Here is a 22,934-nt window from a genome sequence, read left to right as displayed (position 1 = left end):
GAGATACTGAGAGGGAAGGTAAACTGAGATCAGCCATTTTGGAGGGGAAGGAGTTAAAAGTTTGAGGATGATGGATGCTATGTGGTCGTTTTTTGAGGACCACATCTGTATTCAGTAACTTCCACTTGTTAGCTTAGTCATCCCAGATGTCTCTCACACCAGGGTGTGCGTGCTTCAGCTAGGAATGTAAAGATGAGCCCTCAGGACTTGTCCCCTCATGGGGCTGCTAAGAGCACAGGGCTCCCTGAGCCCACCCCTGAGGGCCCCAGGTGTGTGCCCTCAGGGTCTGCAGGAGGTGAGGTGGGAACAGCACGCCCTCTTCTAGAAAGGGGTGGAAAGGGCTTCAGAAACCACTGCTGCAACTCCACTTACATTATTGACGATGGTCCCATCTGCTCCAGCCTCCAGCAAGATTTTAACCACCTTCTTGTGATTTAGGGAAGCAGCCACATGAAGCGCTGTGTCTCCAGCCTGAAATTAATCCGAAGAAAGCCCCCTAAACCCCACCTGAGCACGGCCCACAGCCCTCCAGCTTTTTGCCCCATGGCCCAGGGGCAGCTTTTCAGTCAATCTAAGATTTGCTAAAGACTGATAGAGGGCCCTCCCTCAGCTCAAATGTTCTGTGGTTCTTCTTAAAGACTGTAAAACTAAATGAATGATGTAGAAACATCACATTCCCTTCTGACTGAAGGTACCAAAAATCACAGGGTTAATTTGTGCAGGGGGACAGAATGGTGCTCGGTTGGGATTGTTGCGAGTGGTCAGGCCTGCATCCTTCCCCTGAGGCAGGATGACGGCAGGGAGCCAGGGGCCGAGAGCGGCCATCCTGGAGCTCTGGGCCATGCCCCACCGCCAAGGCAGGGACGGGGCAGAGAACCCTTGGCTCCCGAGTGCTAGCACGGGAGGTGCCACGAAGGTGGCTGCTTCTACAGCGCCTGCGGGGATGTGAAGGGGCTACCGGGAATCGCTCCGCAGGCTCACGGTGCTCTTTGTTGGGTGGAGGGACTGAGGATCCGTCCTAACGCCAGCTGTTTTCAACTTCTTACCAAATAGCCCAAGTTTTCATATTCTCTTTACACAAGGAATGTTTTCAGACAATCAGCTCTGACAGGAGGATTTGGACAATTTCAAATGCAAATGCTGGGGTTTTATGCCCCCGCCAAACAGAATGATACAAATAAGTCAGGCAAATACAAGTGAAGTATAACAATTCATTCTCTGCCATCAGGGAATCAGGTAAAGCACTCTGATACTTTTTTCCTGACAGCATGAAAATTTAGTCACCGAGTGCCGAAGGGATGTTATTTCCTTGCAGAACCGCTTAGCTGTGTGGCGGGGGGGTGGGGAGCTGTGTAAACTACAGATGCCTGGGCCCCACCCCAGACATTCCGATTTAATTGGTCTGGAGTGTGGGTTGGGCACGGTGATTTCTCAAAGCTCCCAGGCGATTGAAACGTGCCACAAAGGTTAAGAAACACTGGCTAGTGGGAGCTGTAGAATGGCAATTTTGTGATTTAGTCAATGAGTGGTTCTCACGCCTAACTGCACACTTGAGGCTGTTCCCTGGGTATTCTGGTCATTTAAACAGGGGTGGTTATTTAGTAATGGTATCTTTAGTTCCCTGTTGATTCTTATGGGCAGCCAGGGTTAGAAACCACCATTATAGGGTATATAACCATCTATTTTTTAAATTTCAAATATCTGCACCCAAACTCAGGTGAAGCCAAACAACGCATTACTTTGGTATCAACAAATAGCAAGACATTTAAAAATATATAAATAACTACTGAAACTCTAGCACATTTCTACAGAACACTGTAATAGTCACAGCTTTATTACAAAAGCCCATTATGTGGCACAGATACAGAAGATGTGCCCGATTTTACACCAACCGGAGACTCCGTGAGCTCACATAAAGTGGCAGTGCAAAGCACAGAACTCGAGTGGTGAGCAGCCTCATTCCCTTGCTTATTTACTAAGCCACGTTCTTGTGGGTTTCCTTGTAAGTCAGATTTAAAACAAACCCCGCCCCCAGGATCTCCAGCAAATGTTCACTATGCAAATGTGGTGACAGGCACTGGAATGGTAAGGGCAGGCTCTCTCTAGGAGGTGCACCCATGGAAAGGCAGCTCTGGCTGCATCCCAGCAGAGAGCCTCCCAGCAGCCTCTGCTCCGGTTCGTGCTAACACACCTGGCAGTCAGCCTTGTGGGAAGGGGGCCCGGCAGCCACAGGGAGGACACATGCACTGACCTGGTTCTTTTCATGGACAGAACAGAAAGCACTGAGGAGGAGCTTAATGATGGACAAGTGATTATAGCGCGCGGCAACGTGCAAACAGGTGTCGCCTGCCTGCGGACAGAAATCACACTCTGAGCACAGTCTGCGTGGTTACAAAATGCAACAGTGAACGTCAAAAGAAAATGTCATTTAAAAGCTGGCAGGCCAGCGTATACTCTTTAGAGAGTGTCAGGCTGAGTTATGAGCATCTCTTTCACTGTGGATGCTCCACTCCCAGACTCATAGCCCCAACCTCTGCTGCTGTCTGCAGCCCTGCTGATTTCCCGCCACACCGAGTCTCCACGTCCAGGTTTTGTACGCTGGCTGTCTGCCCCCTGTGAGACCTTCTCAACAGCCAAGGCAGGCTCTGCTTCCCCAGCACTTGGCAAGAACCCACTGACCCCATCCTCTCCTACAACCCAAAGACTCGAGTATGCTGAAGAAGGACCAGGAACACTGCTTTGGAAACGAGCCTTTCCCTTCACAGATCTAGCACGGATCTGAGATCAGGGACGCAGGGGCAGTTGCTGACATCACGTGTGTTCTAAAAAATTCAAGATGCATCCCATTTCAGTTGGACTCCAATATCCCATATAGAGCAAGGTAGTCTGGGGAGCTGATGAAGCAGCAGTCACACGGCGTAACAAAGGGTAGTCAGAAAAACTCAGGATCCAGATTTTCCTTGTGGCCACAGGCCAAAGTGGGTCCCAGGGGGACAACAGCAAAACTGGGGACAAACTGTGACATTCTGTGGTGATCTTAACATTTTCATTCTAGCTCTGTCTAGAAATGGCGAGCACTCAGCATAACTTTCTCCCTAGACCTAGATGAAGAAGGAGCCAAGCTCACAGCTGAGGTTCAGGGCTTTCTGAGAATCACCTTACACGAGCCCGCCCCCAATCAGGGAGGCCCAGCCAAGGCCACTTACTAAAGAGATGCCTGCAGGGTGTCCAACCTTTCAGCATCTCTGGGCCACACTGGAAGAAGAAGAACTGTCTTTGGCCACATAGTAAATACACAAACACTAACAAAAACTGATGAACAAGAAAAGTTTTTAAGTAAATTTATGATTTTTGTGTTGGGCCACATTCATAACCATCCTAGGCTGCATGCGGACCACGGGCCGTGGGTTGGACACCCCTGCTAGAGTCTCTAGTGGAGGAGCTGAGGCATGGGACTTCCTGTGGAGAGAGGAGGGACACCCATGTGGCCTCTTAGGTCAGGCATTCCTCAGAAGTATGGACCCATCTGCTCATTCCAAGGATGCCTCAGTCTTTGCTTTATAGACACTGGGCATGAAGCCTCAGACAACCTCCCTGGCCAGCACCATCCAGTAGTTGCCAACAGCACAGCACTGCATGGGCAGGGACCTTCTCCAGACATTTAGAGGGGTCGTAGATCCATTCACCAACACAGGGTACAGGGAATGATAAAGCAAATAGAGGTTGAGGAGCGAGGGGAACAGGATGGAAGAAAAGCTGTTTCCAAGTCCCTTCTTTCCCCTTTTCACACTCCTAAATGACCCCTTAGAAAATTAGCAAAAAAAATACTTTATAGATAGTCCCCAGATACTTCACATTTTTATTTTCTAGAGGTTAACACTCAAGTATGCTTGCAGGGTTATTTCCCAAGATGACACAAGAGAGCTCGAGAGAAGCTGGCTTTGTTCACCCACGTTATTTTTGAGGTCGGCGCGGGAGCCGCCCAGCAGGAGGACGCGTGCGCTCTGGGAGTGGCTGTTCTGGCAGGCCAGGTGCAGGGCCGTGTTCCCTGCCTTGGAGAGAGGCGAGAGAAGGGAGGACAAGTTAGCCACGTGGCGCTCCGCAGACCTGCACCGAGCGGGCCTCACGGGGGGCGATACTTACAGAAGACAGGTCAGAGCTCACGTTCTCTGCTCCCTAATCAGCGGGCCCAGAGGTGGTGTCAATGGCAAGAACACTGAACTTGGAACCCAAGCAGGCAGTAGTAGAGTTACATCTGTGACACAGCCTTGGTTCCAGGTCCTGGCTTTGCCACTCACTAGTTGAAAGCCACGGGTCAAGGCTCTTACTGTCCTCCGCCTTGAATTCCTTACCTGTTAAATGGCGTATGGCCCCTGCGATGCTGAGGCTGTGAGGCTCGACTCTGAGTGCCCAGGAGGGCATTTCCTTAATGGTAAAATGCTGTGCGTGTCCACGTGTTACATTCCTCTCGAGGTGGCTTCGTCATTCCCACCCAGCGTGAATCAAAGCTGTGGCTACAATGCTGTGCCAGTGAAGTGAAAGAGGGCAAAGCAGGCCACCTCCTACGTGCAGGCTACACGTAGTCTTAGGCACCTCTAGCCTACACTGTAGCCTTTTTCAAATCGTCCACTCTTGTCTTTTTCTTAAAGCAACCAAATTTGAACTATGGAAAAGATCCCCATATCACAGGCAATACAATTGTGTCTGTCACTTAGCTGACAGATAGAGACCCTCTACTTTCAACATGCCACATCAAAACAACAGCCAAGGGTCCGAATAAGGCCCACAGCAATCCTGCAGAAAGAATTCATAAACAGACTTTCTGAGACTAGGAGAGTAGGGCCTGCAAGGCTGCTGCTTCACCCCTGGAAAAGTAACCAGAAAAGCAGCAGCATGAGAGGAGCTTTGGGGCTGAGATGAGAGTGTGCACTCAGGAGGCTGGAGACGTAAAGCTTGCTCTGCTGAGCTCAAAGCCTGGGCCAGGACTGCCGCGGCATGGGCTCTGCCCCCTGACATGGCCTGCCGAGGCCGTTCCCTCACCTAGTTCACTCCTCCTGGACCACTGGCACTGCCCGCCCACACTCAAGGACGCTATGTTCCTCACCTTTTGAAAAGACAAATGAGTTACTAAAAAAAATGGAGGAAAACTGCCTGTTGCCAGTTCACTTACCTTCCCTCTCACAACGTGGGCTCCCACCAGCCCGGGCAGAGCCTTTCTTCCTCACTGTTACCTCTGGAGAGGCTGCAGGTGTGAGACCTCAGTATGTACCATTGCTATAAGCCCCATTGCTGCCCATGTACATCACCTGGGGATCCCTCAAACAGACCCCGCACACTGCGACCCTGGGCACTCGGATTTACTCAGGTGAGTGGAGTCTGGGCTGCTGAGGGTTGAGCTCTGGAAATCAGCAGCATTCTGGGAAACCCCTCAGGCTGGAGGAAACCTGGGCAGCTGGCTACCCCAGGCCTGGCCATCAGGGTCGATTCAGGGTTTTTTCCTTCTTGTTTAAAGTTTCCCAGGAGATTTTCAAGTGCACCCAGGTAGAGAAAGTGCTCCCTTAGGTCTCCAAAGTGAAGCATCTGCCCACGTTTTAAACACCACATTTCCTGTGAAAGGGCTTAGTGCTGGGCTTACATGGGATTCCCTCTGCCCATGCCAGAGACTGTCCCAAAGTGGGCGTCTCCGAGGGGGCCATTAAATGTGTTGGGTAGAAGAAATCAGATGGTTCCAGAAACATCACACCAAGATTTACTTTCCATGATAGAGCCTTGGAACCAAGTCTCTTGGTTCCAATAAGAAAGTATCAATTATGCTGAAGAACATTCGGATCAAGAAAATGGAAAACTATGAGTAAGGAATAAACAAAATATGGTACATTCACACTGTGGAATATTACTCAGCAATCACAGTGAATGAACTAATCACACATGTAGCAACATGGGTGAATCTAAAAAATACACTGAGTGAAAGAAGTGGGACGTTAAAGGCTACTGTGATTCCATTTAGATGACATTTGGGGAAAGGCGAACAGACAGGTGGTTGCTAGGATCACACAGGTGGTTGCTAGGATCTGCAGGGAGGGAATGGGGGGTTGCCACCAAAGGGCACAAAGGAACATTTGGGGTGACAAAAATCTTCTCTACCTTGACTGCGGCGGTGGCTATACAACCGTATACAATTGTCAAAACCCATAAGACACTATTCCTAAGATGAACTTCACTGTATACGCATTATACCTCAAAACCTAATATTAAAACAATGTGACCGAGGTAGATAGATTAACAGATATTTTTCCCACCTTAAGTACTGGGTTAGCCAAAAAGTCTGTTACATTTTTTTTTCCCCTAAGATAGTTCTAGTAGTGCTTAGTTGGCTTTAAATTTATTCAAAAATTTTGTTCCACTGTGTTGTGACAGCTGTCATAACAGCATGCATTTAAAAGACCTATCAAAGTTGATGAATTTTTGTACAGCCACTTTAATGTTAAAGATGAAAGAAAATATGCAACATTTTTGGCTATTATGCTTTATTATTTCCAAAAAGGTAAAAATGCAACTGAAATGCAAAAAAAGACTTGTGCAGTGTATGGAGAAGGTGCTGTGACTGACTGAACATGTCAGAAGTGGTTTGCGAAGTTTCTTGGTACTACTGACATTTGGCCAAATCTTTGCTGTGGGGCTGTCTTATGCACTGGAAGATGTGTAGCAGCACCCCTGGCCTCTACCTACTAGAAACCAATAACAGGAGATAAACAACATACTCAAAATATCCAAATCAATAGTTACTGGTGCAAATAAAAAATGTCTTATTTTACAGAAAAAAACCGTAATGGACTTTTTGGCCAACCCAATATATCACTCTGTACACTTTAAATAAGTTATAATTTTGGCAGTTATACTTCAGTAAAGCTGGGGGCAGGAGAACCTTTCTAGAACTTCCCCCAGAGGTGTGGCTCGTGCAGAACGTCCAAGTCCCTCTTTTGAAACGGCACCTCGCCTGTGCTTTCCAACAGCCTCTGCTGTTTCACCTGGAGCAGGAACTCAGGCGAACTATGCCCCGGGGCCTCGCACAGGCCAGGAGGCAGTGGGATGCACAGACAGACCTGGGCTGGGTGACAGCTCTGAGTCCCAAATAAATCATGTGTTTCAGTCAAGGACTGTACTAGCTCCCCCCAAGGCTTCTCTGTCCATTACCTGGAAACCTTCTACTTCTCAGAGTTGGTATAAACAAACCAACTCATATTTCTGCCCATCTACCAGTTGGGAGAAATGGGCAGGCACCACTCTGCAGGCAGGGAGCCAGGCATCACTGGGGAGGTGATGGTACATAGCTTGCTTCTTTTCCCTGAGCTTCTGACACAAGAGGGAACCATGTGAAACACTTAACCAGTAACGACAGCACAGAGTTGTGTGCAGTGGCCAGGGAGTGTGGTCTTGGGGGCCCAGGGTGGAGGTCTGCAGGCAGAAACAGGGAGTAGGCTACCCCTGCGGGAGGGAGCAGCTGCAGGGGACAGTGAGCCCAAGCTCTGTGTATATAGCACAGGAGGCACATGCTAGGAAAGGCACAGGAAAGGGGCTCCAGATGTAGGCTGAGGCTACTCTGGGGAGGCCCTGAGACAGCATCTGGTTGAAGAGCTTTCCTGAAAGATTTCAGAGCAGGGGAAGGGACTGGGCCAGCCGGTCAGTCTGCTGTGACACTTTGAAATCCAGGACACATCAATAATGAGCATGGAAGGAGAGGGATAGATGCGAAAAAGGCAAGACCTGATAAGTGACTGGAGAGGGGAGATGGAGGAGGAGAGGGAGAAGGGATGCTATTATCCTTCCCGTCTCCATGAGGACAGCCACGCTCTGATAAACCAATGGCAAAGCAGTGAGAGCCAGGAGAGATCCAAGGAAGCCAAAGCCACCCCAGCAGGTTCTCTTGCTCACCATGCAGACTGTGTGCACGGAGCCGGTTCAAGCTTTCATTTCCCTGCCGGGTTCCACATGCTCCCCTAAGCTCTCTCTCTGCTCTGAGAGGAGGCTCTTGTCCAGGGGAGGAAGCCTGCAGCCACCCTCACCTGTGAGTGACTTCTAGCACCTGCAGGGCCTCACCTTGTTCTTGGCAAGCACGTTGGCACCTGCTTTAACGAGCAGCTTGACTGACTGGCTGAACCCGTGCCAGGATGCCTCGTGCAGGGCTGTATTCCCATCCTGTGGAATATACGCAGAGGGAAAGCACGTTACCCATGACCTCATTCATCTCATTAAAGTCAATACACCAGAGCCTTTCCCAGCCAGAATTCCTCATCTGCGTCACAGCCCAGAAAAATGACTTGAGTGGCCAGTTTCTCCATTCTCCCAGAAATGGTACACAAGTGTCAGTCCAGACGCAGTCTAGACTCACGGTGTGCAATGGATGCCTTAGGTGCAAGGCTTCTGTCTCTATGAGAACCCCAGTTAAGAAAGGCACAGTTGCATTTAACAGAAAGCAACATCAGGACAGAAAATGTCCATTCCTTCCCATTTCCATCACCTCTTGGGCTCTGCTCTGCTCCTGGCCCCAGAGAGAACCCTGCAAAGACTGGGCAAATACAGGGTCCAACTTCATAAATTCCAGGGCCCAAGCACCAGATAGGTAGATTCCCCCTCTCCTTTTGCTTCCCAAATTTTAATCTCACCCAGTTTAATCCAAAAGCCTCAGGGCACCAAAGAAATGCACAACACTGAAACAACAGTGATTTGTAGGTAAGTCTCCTCAATATGTGGCTTTTAAACAAAATCAATCAATTGAAGATAATTTGTATTTGCTTGACTTACAAAAAAAGATATTAAGTGCAGTGGGTTGAGTGGGTGGGGCATAGAGGGTCAGGGTTTGGAGGAGATGGGCGAGCGGGGAGGAGAGCCAGAACCACCCTCCACAAGCTCCAGGCCCTGGCACAGGGCAGGCAGCTGGGGGTGGGGATTATGTCCACGGTCTGGCTTAGACTTGCACTCAACCACACCAACAGACAAGGCCTAATGCGACTGGCACTCACAAGGGGAAGTCTAGGGTCTCAAAGACCTAGGGCCAGGGAGTGGGAGTGGGGCATCCTGGAAAAGGAAGTAGCAGTGGGTGGCCCGGCCCAAGGGACTGACTGCACAAAGCAGGAAGCAAAGGAAGTGACTGGAAGGGGGCAGAGGCTGTGGGGACGCCTCATGTCCGGATCTGGGTGCTCGCACAGATGGGCTCAGGCAGTGAAACCTCACTGAGCGGCACTTATTATTTGTGTGCTTTTCTGCATATATGGCTTGAATAAAAAGTTGTTTAAAAAAGTAATGGGGAAAAAAGGCAGAAAACTGTACTTGAACAACAATTTAAAAAAAGGAAACAGGCCCTGACTCGTGTGGCTCGGTGGGTTGGGCACTGCCCTCTGCAAAGTGAAAGGTATGCAGGCTCCACTCCTGGTCAGGGCACATGCTTGGGCTGCGGGCCAGGTCCCTGGCTGGGGGTGCGTGAGAGGCAACCAATTGACATTTCTCTCTCATATTGATGTTTCTTTCCCTCTCTTTCTCCCTCCCTTCCCCTCTCTCTAAAAATAAATAAATACAATCTTTAAAAAATAAAAAATACAGTAAACAGACTAAATTGCACTAAATTGTAAATTTCCCTGTTTTAAGATTGTTTGACAATTTAGGAACACTGTATTAATATATATGTCATTGGGATCTCTTAAAAATGATTTTACTTTTTTCTTCCAATATAGTTTTAAAAATTAACTTGCTCATTTATCAAAGAAGAAGGAGAAGGAAAAAGGGCAGAGGGGAGTGGGGAAAAGCAATTGGGGGCGTGGGGTATATACCATTACTTCTAGACCTTTTGTTTTTGGTAGGATTTATGCTTATGTGGTTGCCCACAGCTGCCACAAGATGAAGGATTTTTAAAAATTTCACTAGGATATCAAATACTCATTGAAAGGAAATTTGGGCTGATTTCATCACGCCAGCCCATGAGTGGTAGGTAACCTGGGAATGAGAATATCTTGCCAGTGGGCCCCCGGGCAGGCGTGTCCCGCTTCACCTTGTCTTGCCGGTCCAGGGCACAGCCCTCCTGGATGAGTGCTGCGATGACCTCCGTGTTCCCCACCACTGTGGCCCGGTGCAAGGCGGTCTGATCCCCCTGCAGAACGACACGGAGGCAGAAACAGGGTCGGCTCTCCCCCACCACCCACGCCACTCACTCACTCACTCACTCACTCACTGCAACACAGGACAACGCCCACACAAAGCAGACTGGTCACCACCATGGGCAAGGCGGGCTTTGAGGTCTGGTTAGTAGGCAACACATGCCAGGCAGAGGAGTTTTGTTCAGTAGGAACCTTAGGCCAACCGCAGAACAGCGCTGATGTTAGCACGAGGGTCAGGCCCTCACCTGCCGCCCAAGGAGGTGGCAGTGTTCAGCCGGACTGAGGCCGTCACGCCTGTGAAGAGCGGGTCTGAGGGCAGGACTGTGTGTGCTATGCGGTTATAGCAGCAATGCCTGGAATCTCCACTCCCTGAGTCCTCCAGCTCCCTGCTTCCAGAGAAGTCACCATCCAGCTATGTGAGAGCGCAGCACTCATGATTTGATGGTGGGTATACATTGTTGGCTGACTTGTACTGGCCAAGAGGATAAAGGGGTTTGTGCTGTGTCACCGGGGGATCCCAGGGATACGAGTTGTCACTGCATAGCTCTAAGAAGCCCTTCCTGACATTTCACGACAGCACCCCCAGTGATTTACGCTGCATTTGACCCCTCGCTCTGTGACCAGATTCCTGGAATTGCAGGCCTTCTCTTTCTTCATCGGGTGCCAAGGGGAAATGGATTCCTTCCCATAATTGCAGCTGAGAAAACGACTAAATGCTCCTGGAGGTACAACCGTCAGGGCTGGAATAAGAGCATTCTGAAGTCCCCTGAGAGCACATCTTATCTCTGACAGGCACTCAGCAAGTCAAGTCGAGATGAATTGAATCCAACCTGCAGTCCATGTATGAACGGGGAGGTGGGCGATCAGCGTGAAAACTTTCCTTCGCCTGTAAAAGGAGGGGGTGGGTGGTCCTCAGGGCCCTCCCTTCCCTCGGGTTCTGTGATCTGGGTGGTGAGAGTTCTGCATAAACGAAATTTCCTGGTGGAGAATCAGAGGGGCAGCGACACCCCCTAGGGCATCCCTGGTCCTTAGCCCAAGAGGAGAGAGACTATAAAACAGTAGCCTCGAAGATTTTTCAGAGGGCAATGCACTGCTGCCCATAAATAACCCTAACAAGGACTTGCTAAACTCCCTGGAATTTAAAACAACGCACTTTAAAAGAATTAAGTGTAGACTTGTTTTTCTCCACTTTCCCAGGCCTCTTATTCCAAGAGGATGCTTCTGTGAGGCATGCAGGCGAGAGAGGAACATGGCCACTGGGTCGGCGGCGGCAGGTGTGCGAGCCCTCACACCCCATGTCAAACACCGGAAGTGTTTTCAGGCGAGGTATACTTAAGGCCCAAGCAAGTAATCATATGAGGAGTTGCCCATGCTTTAATTTTTAAAAATCTTCTGTAAAAATTTCTAAGACTGTCCATTTCCCCATCAGAATGGTGATGGGTTTTCCCAAAATGGACCTCCAGTGAAATTTATGACAGATCCGATGAGAAAGGTGAGCCAGGGCTCACTCTTTCCGGGCAAATACAAACCAGGCCATACCACTAACGGTGAGAGGCATTTCAATACTCCCAGGAACCGCTGGCACTCTAACTAGCACTCCTTGGACCAATCAGAGCCGTTTCACGTTATTGGAACCGAACCGCTCTGCCCATGTGGTGCATGAAGCGTGAGCAGTGAGCCCTGGGCACATGGGTTGAGTCAGCCACATCCGCCACACCAGCCTTCACACCAAGGGTCCATGCTGATGCGGGCGCAGTCTACCCTAAGTGTTGCTTGCGGTCGAATGTTCTATCGTGTTTCACGAGCTGCCACTAAATCATGAAATGAGGTAGCTTTGGAGCCGAAGTGTCACCGTTATTTATTATTTGCTTTCAGCATGAATCTACTGTGTTTACTTCCCTCGAGAGAACTTCCCTTTGTGATACTCAAGCTCAGAGGGAGAAGCTAAACCTAACTTTTAGTTCGGCCCTTGGGAGTCGATTTCCAGACGGATTATCAAGACTCACAGAGCTCTAACAACTGCGTGAGGCTGCAGTGAGAGGCACACTGCCCTCCGCCAACCGGCACAAGTGTTTCCCTGCCTCTCCCCTCTCTCTCTGAGGAGACCTTGAGACGGAGGCCCCCCCGAGACGGAGCCCTGCCTCAGAGCCTGAGTCCTTGCCTCATCAGCAGAGGAACACTGGGGAAGGCCAAAGTCAACTGTTCCCCACCATAAGTGGCTGTCCGTTAGCTGCACCACAAGCCTTGTTGACACTGGATGAGGTGGTCCTGGGATACTGAAGGAAGACACCTTCTCTGGTATATAAAAACCAGCCGCCCTTAAAGGCTCCGAGAGACATGAAATACATAAGCAAGGGCTGCCTCGGGCTATCTCAGAGCAGCTCTTCCTAAGAACATGAGACAAACAATTGAACAACTTCAGAACCTCGACTGGAACAGGGTCTGTTATGTGTGAATCAATTTTTCCTCCCATAAAACTAAAATTTACTGTTGAACTATTTCTTCTTTGACATAGGACACAGAAAAGAACAAAATATGGCCTCAATACATACTTATTAACAGGCCCAAGAAGCAACTGTGACATAATCCTTACTTCTATATGATGTAAATTAAACATGACATTCTGAGACTTAGGGGAAATATAAAATAAAAGACTGGGATAAATACAACACTTGACAGCATTTACTCCTTATTTGTTCAGTGGACGCTCACTGACTCCCTACTATGCTCCAAGTGCCATGGCATCCAATCCCCTCATTTTATTTATTTTTTCAGATTTTATTTGTTTATTTTTAGAGAGGGGAAGGGAGGGAGATGGAGAGGGAGAGAAACATCAATATGTGCTTATCTCTTGAGTGCCCCCTACTGGGGACTTGGCCCACAACTTAGGCATGTGCCCTGACTAAGAATTGAACTGGTGACCTTTTGGTTTGCAGACTGGCACTCAATCCACTGAGTCACACCAGCCAAGGCCAATTCCTTCACTTTATTGATTAAAAAAAAGGTCCAACACAGGTCAGTGCCTAGCCTAGCCAGCTCATTCAGGTAGTGTGGTTGGGCCAGAATTCAAATTGTCAAGGTTCTTTGCACTCACCCGTTTCCAACTTGTGAAGCCAATTAAGCTTACGGCAGGCCTTTAAAAACATCAGGTACCCCATGTGGGGTTGGGGATGCCTTTTATGGAATTATCAAGCTAAGTGCGTCAGTGCAGTGCCATGGCCACTACAGGTGCCCAAGAAGTACTTGCCGAATGATTAACTACAAAGAAGCAGAAGGAAAAATGCTGCAGCTGGAAACTCGAAGAGCCAGCAACCTTGTAGTTTGGCACTTTCATTTGGAACATGCTGACCTATTTGTAAAGTACATGAACTGCCAGCTTTAATCTTTCTGACATAAGTGTTTCTTACTTGGGGGTTTTTAAGAGGTTTGGAAGCTCTGAGGTCTAAATCTTTGTTCTGAAATACTTTTAGTATTCTCTCCTAACGTGGAGAAAAAGAGTGAGCAGATTCCAAAGCTAAGCTCATGGAAGAAACCGCAGTCATGCAAGGGTGGCACATGCCCCTCGTCGGGAGGAACCCCTCCCAGGTGACACAGGCAGACATGCTGCAAGGAAGCTCAAGGCAGGCTGGGTGTGCAAAGCAAGTTGCTGACCTCTTTTTCTGTCTCTGGTCTTCTAGGGTTCTTCCTAGCCTTTCTTCTCTGTTTTTCCTTATTATTTTCTTCCTTCATGCCCTTTACCATGGCCACAGGGTCCTGGACTATCTCTGAGGTGGGGGCTGTGTGATTGCTCATTGACCAATCAGAGATGGCATTAGAGCTCCAATGTGAGTTGACAGGGTTGACGGGAAGCAAGAGGGAATTTGCTCCTGGGGTGGCATATTCTAAAGAACTGGTTTCCACGGGTTCAAATTCATAATAATCCCACTCCAGGCCACTGGAGGTCATTCTTCAACTAATTCTCAGTCTTTACCATGACATAAAGGACAGTATCTGTAGAATATGAAGTTAGGGATAAATGCTTCACAACATTAACATTCTCTGTTTCTACTCATCATCTACAATAATGCCTTAGAGTACAGGTAACTTCTGAAATGATTTTTTTTCAATAATAAACTTCTCAGCTTCTTGAAAGAACACCCATAAAGAGTTTTCTTCCTCAGGTCCTTGTATAAGTCTCCAGGCTGATGATCAACAAGCACAGCAAACACACAGCAGACAGACACGAACCATATTCTGGCAGATGCATTACTTCAGAACCAGGGAAGGTCCATTCCACCTTCTCCCTCCTCACCTCATTTTACGCTGCTTTGTTGTATTCTTATTTTGTTTTGATTAAAGTTATCTGGGAGGAGCAATGTGTGACTTGTGCTGTGTGAGGTGGAGAAGATGAGAGAAAACAAACACTAACTCCAAACAACGAAAGAGGGGGTCCCGTCGTGCCCCTGTCTCGTCTGATACAAAGAGCAGGGGTTCCAGGAAGCTAGCATGGCCCTTGCTGCATTAGACCTCAGGCAGGAGTGCAGAGTTGGGGCAGGACGGCACGCCTGGCATTGTGGCCTGGCCGCCCTGGCAAGCAAGGGCTTTGGTTCCCCAAACAGAAGGCCAGATGGGTGCACCAGCAACTCCAAGGCCTGCTTTTCTGGGGTCAGAATCTCCTCTCTCCCTGTATTTTCGCTCTCATAGAAGGATGTGATATAATCATCAATGTTATGATGACTACATTATGGGAAAATAAAGTAAAATAAATTATGACTCAAGGTACAAATCAACAGCTTAAAGGTAAATCAATGTTTTTTGAAACTAATGTTCTTGATGACCTGACAGTTTCCAAGTATGGCCAGAGATGTATGAATGGCACTTGACAACCTTCTACCCATCATAACACAGTGACACACCTAGTTATTTCTTTGAGAATGCTGTCCTCGCTTTTGTGCTTGTGAAAGTTTAGAACTCTACACAGAGGCCCAAAGAAAGCTAGAAGCACTTTGGTAATGTGTACCCTAGCCTTCTCAAAGTCTGAAGCTGGATAATCCTCTATAACCACAGTTACTAAAGGTGAATCTAGAAGGGGAAGTAAGTGCAAAACCCCCAGATTCTGTGTTCCTCACAAAAGTGCTTATTCCTTAGAGGTCCTGCTACACAAACTAGAGTGAGAAACAGTTCCAAGTCATATTATCTGAGGACTTTTTCCTGATAGTAAACTGGAGAACAGTTTACATAATCTTTTCTAATATCCCCTTCTTATAGAGGCCGCCTTTCTCAAAGACCCACCAGGGTACTCCACATACTACGTGACCCCACTCCTTTGCTGATTGGCTCAGAAATGGATCTTGACCCCAAAGGAGCCAACTGGAGTCTCTCTCTAGATCATTTGAATGAAGAGACTCAGAGCTGAGTCTTAATAGTGGCAGAGCCAGACTGAATTCTTTCTGGAGGTCTGTTTTCCTGGGTTCTATGAGATCAGTTTGGTTTTCTTTGAAAAGGTTGTTTTAAACTAAATGCTCACTGACTCAGTGATACCCAGGTGAGAAAAGAAATACAATTAAGTTTTTAAGCCCCACCTTCTCTGCCATGGTAAGCTTGGCAATCACTCATGTTTCTGGCAGGCCCCACCCACACTCGTGTGTGTGTGTGTGAGTACTCCTTCACACTGAGCTAGGACACAGGCAAAATGTCCTCGAGGCTGTGCACTTGAGTGATACCAGACAGGAAATGAACCACGACCAGGAAACTACCCCACATGCCCAAACTCTAATTTGCTACTGAGAAGGGGCCCCAGCGTAGGCCTTCAGAAGTAAATTCTTTCCACCATGGGGACCCTGTGAGGGTAAAAAGCATTGAAGAGCATCCACTACCCTGCCCCCTCACAGCTGGTCACACGCTGTACTGCGGGTTTCCAGGCAGACAAGCTCCTCTGACAACCCACCCCTGAGAGAAGGGTGGCTTCTACTCACATCATCCTGAACATCGAGGTCGCAGCCCGCCTTCAGCAAGATCTGGACCACAGGAAGGTGACCCTTGTTGGCAGCAAGATGCAGGGGCGTCCGGCCATGCTGTTAATGCAAAGCAAACACCAATTTCAAAACAGGACGTCAGCATCACCCCGGAGCAGGGTGTGTGGTGCCACTTCCCCCTCACCTTCCTTTGGCAGGAGATTCTTATGTGTTTACCCTGCATTCAGGTTCGTCTCAGTTAACTTTGGCTACTGGCACTGTGATCATGAAGAAAATAGGCTCGAAATGTGAAAATCTTCAGTGCATAATTTTTGCTCTCTACTCATTAAAACAACACGTAGAAAAAGGAGAGGTTTCGTATTCTTTTATTTACTCACTGGTGCTAATGCTCAGGGATGATGAGGTGGCCACAGTGAATCTCATGGGGTGTGATGGGAGAACAGCAAAAGGCTGAGCTGACCAGCTCCAGAAAAATCTACTTAGTAATCACTCAGAATTCAAACTGCTGGCCAAATTAATTAGAACACATTCTCCCCCTTTGAAAAAACAAATTTGAAAATTACAAAATTATTTCAGCCATTCAAAAACATGAGTAATATTTTTTTTCGAAGAAATATTTTTATTAGAAAACATCTAGGTAGTGTTGAGTTCAAAGGTCATGATAAAGCTCTAGTCAGTATGAAACCTTTTTTGCCCTGAAATCTGGTATAGTGTGCAATGATTTGTTTTGTTTTGTTTTGTTTTTATTTTAATCATTGTTCAAGTACAGTTTTCTCCCCCCTACTCCCATTCCAGCCCACCCACCCAACCCTCCCCCCTTCCCCCCCATTACCCTCCACCCCTAGTTTTTGTCCATGTGTCCTTCAAATTTGTTCCTGTAATGAGTAATATTTTTAAATGTACACATTCACTAATCACTTTAAGAAAGCACTGGGGAAAGCAGGGGGGCCCTGTGAGCCCCTCCCAGATCTTGTCCCCCTCCCACCCCTGAGGTAGCCAAACTTAAATTTGATATTCGCCATTCTTTTGCCTTTTATTATATTTTACTACATGTTTGTGGCCGGCCATAAACAATACATAAACATTGATTTGCTTATCTCCAAACCTTACATAAATAGTATTAAACTGTACAATATTGTTTGGCAAATTTTTTGGTCCAACATTATGTTTTTGAGATTTTTTTTTCATATTCTCGCATGTAGTTCCAGTTCATTTATCATTGTTCACCCAGTGTCCCACCCACGGACGTGCAGGGTGTGTCCAGTGGTGTGCAGAACGTGACTGTGCGCATGCCTCCTCGCACCTCTGAGAAGGCTTCTCCGCCCTGGCGTGGGGTCACCGAGATGACCATTCCCTGCACCTGCCCTAAGCACTCGGCTGCTGAGGGTGACGCCAGAATAGCCCTCTTCGGTACAAATCAATTTCTATTGGGAGAAGTGACCGTGCCAAACCCTGAATTCTCCAAATTCTAAAGGAGATGCTACGTCCCCTCTGCTTTCTCCCTCAAGTTCACCATGAAGAAACATTTCCACCCTGTTTCAGACATCCTTTCACCACGGCCCCCAGCTGGGCTGAAACACACCAGAGGAACAGAGTCCCATCATCAGGCCTTCCCTCCCCTTCAGCACCCCGACGAAGCTTCCCGAAGGCCCTTGTTGACACTGTAGCAGGCTAACCCCATTTATGATTTCAGTAAAATGCCAGTTTGCTGTGGGTAACTAGCCGTGGGGGGAAACGAATAGCAAACGATGAAGGACCTTAATTTCTACCAAGAAATGCAATCAAAGCACTGGAATGATTCTGGGAAGAAAGAGGTCAGAGCTCACTTTAAAATTAGAATTCTTAATTAAGAAAAAGTTACTCTCAAGAACGCAGGCTATAAAAAGGCTTCATAAAAACTGCAACGCCTGAGACGAGGAGCGACTGTCCTTGGCTGACGACTGTGCCCGGCGCACACTGCGTCCCCTTGAGTCCCTACAGCAGGGTGTCAAACTTTTTCACCAGGGGCCACATCAGCCTCGAGGTGCCCTTCAAAGGGCGGAAATAATTTTAAGACTGTATAAATGAAACTATGCCTTTAAGTATTTGAAATTACATTTGGCCCCCTGAAGGCACTTCGAGGCTGATGTGGCCTCCGGTGAAAATGAGTTCGACACCCTGATCTAAATGAAATGTCCACAGCTGATCAGATGGAGCGGAGTAACCGGGTCCTGTCTCCCGGGCCTGGTCCCAGGCTCTGTCCGTCATCCCGAGTCCCCGTCAAGGAGATGGGTAAGTGACCTTCACAGAGGCGCTGAAACACGGGCAAGTTCACTGCCTGTGGGCGGAGGAGGATGTGTGCCGTGAGGAAGGCCGGCAGGATGATGGGACACGGGTGCATCTGAGCACCTGGAACCTGGAGAGCACAACGGGGAGGGGCTGCCTGGGGAGAGGCTGGGGAGAGGCCACAGCTGAGGAGTCGGCAGGTGCCGGGGTCAGAGGAGCCCTGAGGAACGTCTCGTCGGCAACCAGGTATTACTGGTGGGAAGCAAGGCGCAGGGAGGCGACGTGAGTGTCCAACTGGACACCAGTAATCAGAGGTCAGATGAAGGAAATGCTGCTGTGGTTCAAACCAGGTCACCTCCAGAGGGCGCTTTAGAAACTCGAACTTACTCACAAAATGGCCCCCAACTGGAGATTCCTTCCTAACCCTAAGTCGGCAGAGAGCCTCCTCTGTGGAGAAACAAAAGGCCAGAGGACCTGTAGTCCGAGGAGGAGTCTAGTTCGATCCCTGCTCTGCTTAGTAACATGTGTGTGCTTCTGGACATTGCACCCCCCAAGCCCTGTTCCCTTGTCTGTGAATCAGAAACGGCCTCTGCACCCCCCCAGGACTGAACTAGGTTAAATGAGGTAACACCCACCACCTAGCATGGGATTCCCTTCCCTCCAACTGCCCTCGGCCCTAAGCCCAAACGCACCCTAGCTGTTCCCCCTCCTCCTCGACACTCCACACCTTTGCCTTGGCAAAGACGGGTGATGTGTTTTCCAAGGCAAGCAGAACTGGGCAGAGAGCTGGATCTCGGAGCACTGGGACAGCCAGGTGGGCCCTACCCAGCAGGAGGGCCGAGGTTCCCACCAGCCAGGCCTGGTCTGCTCGCCCACTTCCACTCTTGAAACACGTCCATGAGTATAGGTCTCGTGTCTCTGCTGGAAGAGGCTCCTTGAGTGGGAACACCCTTCTCCGATTCTCCAAGAAGAAATGTCCCTGGCCTTACTGTCCCCACTCCCACAGCACTAGGGTCCCTTTTAGGAAGCCCAGGTACTTCCTGCAAATGACCAAGCAAGTTGACTCTGGGGCACGGGGGTGTGGGGCACGGGGGCATTTCAAAGAGGTTCCAGTGTTCATCACTCACAGGGTGGCTGGGGCTACCAGGCACGCTAGAGCAAATCCCACAGTTCCAGGCTTGACCTCTGAGAAATGGAGAGCATAGGATGGCTGTGGACTTTGAGTTCTGGGGTGTCTCGGCCCCTCAGAGGAGGTATAGGCATCCTGGGGCATCGAAGCAGCTGCAGCAGTGACCTGGGGGTTTATCTGCGGGGGCTCAGCACTCCCCCTGTGTCTGGTCCCTTTCTGGTGTCAGCAGTGGGAACAGGTTTCCCACTGACCAAAAGCTGTGCACCCCCAGCCCCTGGGCTCTCCTACATGAGACCACCCCCTTAGACACACACACGCACACACGCACGCATGCACTACCCTCCCCTCCACCAAATGACAGCAAGAAAGAAGCAGAAATGTACATGGTTTTCCAGAACACTGTTTAGTGAAAAACAACATAAGTGGAGCTGTTACGGGGAACAGCTGCTCCCGCCCAGCACGCAAGGACACTCCAAGCTCACACCTGACAAATGGGAAAGGCTACAATACCCTGAGTGTGAATGACAGACTCAAGGATGCAACTGCAATCATCTCTTGCCCCTGGGCCTGGCCAGTGGGAGAAATGGGACCAGGAGAAAAGACTATGTACCATGAGTGAGAAGAGGAAGATGGTTTAGAAGCATCGATTTGTACTGGGTCCTACCCCAGTTATCCTCAAAGAACAGTTCAACCCAGCTGACCCCAGGCCCTGAGGGGATCAGGCAGACCAATAACAATGAGAACAAAAGCAAGGGACAGAGGCAGTCAACACTTATGGGACACTCACTACATGGCAGGCACTATCCTGAGAGTTTTACATGGATAATATTTACCCCTGCCATTCTCCTGACCACCTGTGAGGCAGGCAGCATCATTAAGCCCATTTTACAAATGAGAAATACCAAGGTATGGAGAGACTGTTGCTTGCTCTATGTCATACAGCACGTAATTAGAGTGTGGACCCACCCCAGGCTGCCTGATGCCGGCCCCCATGCTGACCTCCACTCTCCTGCCACTGGGGTGGGGGAGGCTGACCCCTGGCAGAGAGGCTCCGTGTCTCACCCTCAGAAAGCTCCCAAGACTCCCAGATGCGGACCTTTGAAGGTACGTGGACATAACCCACTTCCCTTACATTCTCAAGGACAGAGACAAGAGAATCACCTGGGGTGAGCAGCTGGTCTGTTTGTCTGTCTACCAACCTCTACTTTTGCCTGAGCCCCTCCTCCACAGGTTTTGGCCCAGCTCTCCACAGTGTGGCCCAGGCGTGAGTGTTTACACAGCCTCCCCCGGTGATTCCCACGGGGGCCAGGCCTGAGAGGCGGGCCAGGGCAATCCTCCCCAGAGCAGCTACAGGCCCTCGGGCGAACCCCGCTGTGCCGGGCCTGTCCGAGCAAGAGCTGCTCCTCTATGCACATTCCTCATGAAGCTCTCATCCGCACCTGTCAGCACGAGACTCTACAGCCCCACACTGCCGCAACCCAGAGCATCCTGGATCGTTAAAGAATGTATAAGCACCATAGTGACACTCCTAAAGATTTGGAAGATAAAAGAAAATCATCTGTGATGCTACCACCCAATACAAGTTTTGCCATTTTATCCGCCTTTTTCTGTGCACCTTTTCTGTCAATGCTTTGGCACAGCGGCAGTCACGGGCCACATAGAACTGTCTAGCTTTGTGTGTTCACATTATGCCTTAAACCAGTGGACAGTTCTCGAACTTGATTGGGCAGCAGAATTTTCTGGAGGACTTTTAAATAGAGAAGAGTTTCTGATTCAGTAGGCCTGGGGTGGAGACAGAATTTGCTTTCCTAACAAGTTCTCAGGAGAGGCAGCTGCTGTTTTTCAAGTTCCAGGTGATTCTAATGCATCCCTGCCTTGAACCTTTTAAAGGTGCTGGTTCCTCCCACTTGCCCTGATACCAGGGTGGGCCATCTGAGAGGACACAGGACCCTGCAGGGACAGCCAGAGCCTCCGAGCCTGTTCATTTCCAGGGCACCGAGGAGCGAGGGCCTTGAGCTGTTGCCAGGCAACAACAACAAAAAGGTGGCTCCACCGTCCGCCACTCTGGGGCTCCGGCTTGCAGTGCTGCTTTGTGCTGGCAGGTTGAGCCCTTGTGGGCCCTGACTTCCAGCAGAACTGCTGCACAAGGGCGTTGGAGTGAGTCCTGTCCATGCAGGTGACCCATAAATTACACTAACAAGTGATTGTAAAGGGAGCACAGAACAAATGGTCCCCACTACAGTTTGAAGAGGCCAACTCCCACCTGGAGGAGCTGGGCTCTGTCAGGGAACATTCCAGGGGGAGGATCCTGTCCAGATAAAGATCTTCTGCCAACAAGGATGACAAGGAAGTCCAGCCAAAAGGAACAAGTTTAAAAGGCGCCATAAAAGGAAGTAGATGGGCTTTATTCCCAGCATGTGTTCAGATATGGTACTTAACCCTTCTCACTGGGCAGCCCCAGGAGACCAAGGTGTTCTCGCAGGAGGGGCCTCCCAAGGTAGGGGTGGAACCCAGGAAGGGGGTCAGGGAGCTTTCGGGAACCACAACCCACAGAAACAAGCCCGGAAAGACCCTTCCTCCCACTGACTCCATGAGGCCTGGGAGTCCTGGACCGAGATCTGGTCACTTCTCACTCCAGCTGAGACTCAGAGGCTGGGCCACCGCTCCTCTCTGCTGCTTGGGTCTTAGGTCCTCCTTACTAAGGGGCAGGCCTTTTAGACCGACAACACCCATCTCATGAATGATGAGCCCCGGTGGGCCCAAAAAATGAGGAAGGGTGTTGATGCTCAGCCATTCCCGGAACACCATCTTCATTCAGTCACATGCTTATGCCCAAAGCCACACAGAGACATGGGGCAAAGAAGGATAAAGGAACTGAGACCCACTGAGTCAATTTCAGCATATTAGCTGAACTAAATAAAACAATTTCAGCATATTAGCTGGGGAGTATTACAAGGAGGACAGGTGCATAGACGTGATATACACAGCAGGAAACAGTTTAACAGGAAGAATTTAGTTAGGTTAGTATAATAATTTCAAAACAACAGTTCCTTTCTTCAGGAGATCATGAGAAATACAATAGATCAGGGTTGTACTGTCTTTTTTAATGAAAAAAAATTTCAATTACAGTTGACATTCAATGTATGTTAGTTTCAGGTGTTGCGCATGGTGGGTAGGCATTTATATAACTTAGGAAGTGATCCCCCAGGCCTATTACCCCCTGGCCCCCCACACAATTATTACGGTGTTATTGACTGTACTCCCTATGCTGTACTTTACATCCCCGTGACGACTTTGTGACTGCAGTCCTTTTTGAGGCAAATAATGTCTATATTATCTGTAGCATTAAGAAAATAATAGATATAGAAACAAGAAGTTATAATGCTAGAAAATTAAGAGTGGCACATATTTTAGAAACCATGTAACATTCACATTGAA

At 49.0% G+C, this 22,934-nt stretch overlaps 1 protein-coding gene across 8 annotated transcripts in view; it reads right to left on the bottom strand.

Annotated features, from left to right (window-relative positions):
- The window catches only part of ANKRD6 (ankyrin repeat domain 6), a 174,045-nt gene that overhangs the window by 17,184 nt on the left and 133,927 nt on the right, over window positions 1-22,934 (bottom strand). For 4 of the 8 annotated variants that reach the window (XM_036024468.1, XM_036024470.1, XM_036024469.1 and 1 more), the window contains exons 1-7: window positions 16,103-16,203; window positions 13,800-14,138; window positions 10,043-10,141; window positions 8,098-8,196; window positions 3,954-4,052; window positions 2,252-2,350; window positions 373-471 (exon numbers count right to left, since the gene is read on the bottom strand). In XM_036024468.1, the coding sequence (XP_035880361.1) occupies window positions 373-471; window positions 2,252-2,350; window positions 3,954-4,052; window positions 8,098-8,196; window positions 10,043-10,141; window positions 13,800-14,093 (789 nt within the window). In that variant the 5' untranslated portion in view covers window positions 14,094-14,138; window positions 16,103-16,203. Of the gene's footprint in view, window positions 1-372; window positions 472-2,251; window positions 2,351-3,953; window positions 4,053-8,097; window positions 8,197-10,042; window positions 10,142-13,799; window positions 14,139-16,102; window positions 16,204-22,934 lie in introns of those variants that run through there. The other 4 variants (XM_036024466.1, XM_028510483.2, XM_028510485.2 and 1 more) reach the window with 1 other exon arrangement.

Source organism: Phyllostomus discolor, chromosome 4 (assembly GCF_004126475.2).
Source record: "Phyllostomus discolor isolate MPI-MPIP mPhyDis1 chromosome 4, mPhyDis1.pri.v3, whole genome shotgun sequence".
In the NCBI taxonomy this organism is placed as follows: domain Eukaryota; kingdom Metazoa; phylum Chordata; class Mammalia; order Chiroptera; family Phyllostomidae; genus Phyllostomus; species Phyllostomus discolor.
This window is presented reverse-complemented; position numbering and strand designations above follow the sequence as displayed.